At 36.4% G+C, this 5,063-nt stretch overlaps 1 protein-coding gene across 8 annotated transcripts in view; it reads left to right on the top strand.

Moving 5' to 3' along the window:
- Positions 1-5,003, top strand: part of LOC113504419 (phosphatase and actin regulator 4B) — a 48,626-nt gene extending 43,623 nt beyond the window's left edge. For all 8 annotated transcript variants that reach the window (XM_026886683.1, XM_026886684.1, XM_026886688.1 and 5 more), the window contains 3 exons: positions 339-478; positions 820-956; positions 1,281-5,003. In XM_026886683.1, the coding sequence (XP_026742484.1) occupies positions 339-478; positions 820-956; positions 1,281-1,296 (293 nt within the window). In that variant the 3' untranslated portion in view covers positions 1,297-5,003. The remainder of the gene's footprint in view (positions 1-338; positions 479-819; positions 957-1,280) is intronic.
- The last annotated feature ends 60 nt before the right edge of the window (positions 5,004-5,063 follow it).

A 5,063-nucleotide genomic window follows, 5' to 3' on the forward strand; every position in this document is an offset into this window, starting at 1 on the left:
ATAACAGTTACATAAAACTGTGACTGTTACACTATCAGTTCTCAATCTACTACAATTAGGACGCGGATAATGTTATAATACTAATTCTTTGATGTGGTCTCAAAGACGTAACCGCTGTGTTTGTGACTTATCAGTGCAACACGTTGCTCCAAGCGGTGTAAAGCTACTTAATAAATAACCACCATGCACGAGCCGTGACAATTGGTGTGTTATTATTTCATTAACTTTTAACTACCATTATTGTTTTGTCTTTAAACTGACATTGTCAGCTTTAATAGATTCATTTAGTTCATTTGAATAACCGTGTTGTGGAATTTATTAATATTTGAATATTATAGGTCAGTCACCCGCCGAGGAGAAGAAGCAAAAAGAAGAGAAAAAACGATACCTACTGCGCAAGCTCAGCTTCCGACCCACTGTCGACGAACTCAAAGAGAAGAAAATTATACGCTTCAGCGACTACATCGAAGTTACACAGGTTTGTTTTGCTCTATCACAATCAACACAGTTATTTGGTACAGTTCCATCGGTAAAACTGTGAATTTTTTTTGTGACATGATGGCCCACTTTGGGATGGTTACCGAAATGGGAAATACTTTGCGCAGTAGAATTTCAAATCTGTTGAATTATCCTTCTGAAATTTTATGAAAATACGAATTGAAGATAACCTCTTGCATCTAACCTTTTCCCAATTAGTTTTGAGATTTTCTTTTTTTATCCAATTCAGATAAAATGCTTTAAATATTAAGATCGGCCTACTCTTGTGGCGGCTCTTTCTCGGTTTCTACTTTGTTTATTAATAATAATACCGTTGTCCAGGCTCACGACTACGACCGGCGCGCGGACAAGCCGTGGACCCGGCTGACGCCGCGCGACAAGGCCGCCATCCGCCGCGAACTCAACGAGTTCAAGAGCTCCGAGATGGCCGTTCACGAGGAGAGCAAGCATCTTACTAGGTAAACTTACTGCATAATACGTACACAATACAGAACAATACTCATACAGTATGATTTATCATACGGTTCAACTTGTACGTGTCAAATATCCAAAACACGGTCAGATATCTTCTAAAGAATATTTTGAAAAGAAAAATTAAGTGACTAATATGGGAGGAAGATAATGAGTGAAGTTTCTTTTTTGACACCGTAATTTTCTAAACATTCTAGTCACATGTCAAAAGACACCCAGACTTTTACACACCATTTAATGTTTTCTCTTTTTACCTAGTAAGTATGGTGAGTAGTATGGTGACAATGTCTCACAATATTGTTTAATCTTAGATTCCACAGACCATGACGGCTGTGCCTTAGAACCAGAGCGGAGCGTAGCGGGTGAGCGCGGCCGGGCGTCGCCTCGGCCCGCGCGGGTGTCGCGGCCTGCTCCCGGCCCACTGCGCGACTGGGCCCTCCACCGGCCCGGCCCACTTCCCGGCCCGGCCCGCTTCCCGACTCGGCCCACCACCGGCGCGGCTCGCTCTTCGCTACGAGCGCCGCACCTTCGTCGACCACCGGCCGCGGCCGCACCTGTGATTTTTAATGTTATTTATATTGACTTCTTCCGTTTTCTGGAAGATTTGAATGCAATAACTTACCAGAACGCATCGGTAAAGTGTTGAATATTCTAAAGTTGCGTTGTACCGCCGTTTTGACGTTACGTTTTGTACATGCGTACTGAGAGTGCAATTTTGTTTTTTAATTTACCTACTATGTATCGTAGTTATTGCCGAGTACAATTATTGTCATTATGGTATCGTTTTAATATTATTAAGTTGACGTATTCTAAGCATAACTATACATTCTTTGAATTGACCTTCGAGAAAGGTTAGTGATACTGTTTATTGTGGTGGAGATTATGCGCTTTCAAACTCTGTGAATTGTATGTAACGTTTACGAGTGTATTATTTTGATATGTGAGACGTATCCATCATATTGTATTTTTTGTAAACTTGTGATTTTTCTTATATTGCTAGCTCTTAGCTCCGTAGTCGTTAAGCTAGATTCAATTTTAAACTATTTATTTGGCGTAAAATTTATACTGTATTATGTTACGGTCACAATTTGTATTCTTTTTGTTTGTGTGTCGTATTGTAAGGTAGTTCGATCACAACATGATTCCGCCGAGAGCGGCGCTAAATGCAATATTTTATATAAGTACAGCTCTTTTTATACTTCCCGGACGAACTGTTGAATTGTTCTAAATTAAAGTTACAAGTTGCGGCATTTCTTCGATGTTAGGTTATTGAGATACTGCCACAGATTTTCGACGATTGTTTCTTTACAAATTCATTTATGAAAGTGAACTTGAAAACGTATAATATGTATTCTTACACTGACTGGGGTATATTAGATTTGTGGCGTTTTGTTGACATTGTGATCATAGGTGTTATATTGGTTATGTAGATACAACGTGTTGATGAAAGTGCGCAACTCAGCGGTGTAGATAACTTTCGAATGTTCATTTGATGGTCTTAAAGTGCTTCCAAATGTGTTGAGTAACTAATCCGCATTGTGATAATGGCGCACAGATGTTAGTTCTATTACGTATGGGTATTCGTTTCTCCCGGTAATGTACACGAGCCGCGTTTATTTGCTCAAGCGTAGCCCGAAGCGACTTGCTGCACTACCGCCGCTGATATTTCACCTATCATCTACCGAATATACATTTAAAATAAAAAATAATAAAAACAATAAAGTAAATCTGAAAAAAAAAAGTAGTAAATGTATTGTTTACTGTTAAAATTCATGTTATTACTTAAGACCGAAGCATACACGTCGATCATTTGAACATAGGCACTTTGTTTGTGACTATTGATAAGAATACTGGTCCAGTTATGAGATTCCTAAGTACAGGGATATACTCGGTGATTATAAAACACACTAATAGAACACAGTCGTTATTAAAATAACACAAAATATAATGAGCTCAATGTAAGACGCGTAACTAGTTGGTAGAGGCTTGCGAGGCCCCGCGGACACCGGCGGGCCGCCTGACACCCATCTCGCTCTAGCCTAACTCTAGTGTAAGGTATTCAAGCATTGAACGAACTAAATCACTATTTAATGATTGAATAAGCTATTATAAAGCTGTAGCTGTTAAATACATTATTATACGCCTTCTGAGATTACGGTCATTATTTCATAATGTTACACGTTCCGTTTCACGTCGAGACATTGTATTTCCTGATCGGCTCGATAGTTAGAGAGCAATAATACAGTCGGCTCGTTTGGCTGACGAGTGAAATTATTTGAAACTAGCGTTGAAACTTTTTATATTACTGTATAGATTAATTCTTCTTAGTGTAACTAATAGATAGGAATCAGTTATAAATATTTTTTAAAACGATGTATTGTTCAGTAGCGGTGCCATTTCGTGTGACGTGTGTTATGGAGGTTCAGATGTGATGTCGGCGGGCGCGCCGCCGGGCTCGGGCCGCGGCGAGTCACTGCGCAACACGAACTATGCATCAGTCTGAAGATAGATTTCTTTACACGTGTTTTTATATCGTAGTTATCCTGTTATGTTAAGTCAATGCGTAATCACAGTACATTATACAAAATTATGATAGCAAGCTACAAAAATGTTGAATAATGGTTATTCTTGAGACCATTCCATTATAGAATAAAATGGAAGCCAAAATGACGACTTATTTTTCTAAACGATTTTGTTAGATTTGCAATTAAAATTAATAAGGTAAAACGTAGATGTTTATCGATATATAATATTACATAATAAGACATTCAGATTTTCCAAAGATCTATGGCTCAACTAAATTCTTTTAGCTAGCTTACATTGACCTCCACTGTATGTTGCGATGTGTATGTTGCCAGGCAAGTTAGTGTGAGACAAGCCTTCCTTCAGGCGTAACAAGCGATATTATTTATCAAATCAAATGTGATATAAATATTTTAATTTCTAGTGTTTTATTATGATTGTTACAATTTCGTCATATAATTGTAATTCGATTTTTTCAATATGTATTGGTATTATGTATGTGTTTGCGATCGTTAACGATTAACACTTAGAGCGAACTTCTATTTTCACACGACTGGAAACAGCAATACATGCTTAATTTGTAAGACGATTATATATCACTTATGCTATATTTAGCGTCACATAATCTCAAAAAGCTATTGACGAATATCTGAGATCAGTCGAATATAATCGAAATCGTCAAAATAAGACGAAAAAATAACCATCGCAAAACAGGATGCTTACTATACGTTTTTAAATCAGGGTCTTGGTATTTGTGTAAGACAAGGCGAGTAGATACGCTTTAGAGTGCGGCGTCTTGCTTCCAAAATCAAAAAAGTCCTGTTTTAAAATCTCATAGTACCAACTGTGCCAAGTGAAGTTTTTCAATGTTAAGTAATCTTAATGTAAATGTGCGTGTGACTCAGACCGCGCCGAAGTTCAATGCGACTTAGATTCCCTCGATAACAAGTGTTAATGAAACTTGTATGTCGTATTTTAGTACTTTTAAACTAATCCGAGCAATGCCAATTGTGAGATTACAATTGTAGCGTATTTATAATTACTATTTATTTATGTATTTTTATATGATATATGTATACGTATGTGTGGTTTTCATATTCTTTTCTTATATGACGCTAAATATACAGACAAAAATCAATATATTTTTGCAGTTGAATGATGAACTGTTATATTATCTAATTTTAAAATCAACAACGACTTCACGCATGTATTGCGGTAATGATTTTAAACAAATTATATCGATAAACATTCTTTAAAAATTATGTCTGTATATAATTTTATCGTAATGTAAATTATGGAATCTCTCATTTCCAGTAATATCGTGCGTAAATTTTTGTGCTATTACAATTTATAATTGCTAATCTTCAGTAATCTGTATACTGTTGCTTTTATTTTAACATCATGTAAATTATTAATGACTTGTTGTAATGAGTATATATTGATAGCTATAAAATTACTTGTTTTATATAAAGTAAGTCTGTAAATATCATAATTATACATTAAGTTTTATACATGATTGTTTTTGTTTGATGCCCAAACCCTATTCACAACAGTATTCAATTAAAGCCTTC

This window comes from Trichoplusia ni, chromosome 22 (assembly GCF_003590095.1).
Source record: "Trichoplusia ni isolate ovarian cell line Hi5 chromosome 22, tn1, whole genome shotgun sequence".
NCBI lineage: Eukaryota > Metazoa > Arthropoda > Insecta > Lepidoptera > Noctuidae > Trichoplusia > Trichoplusia ni.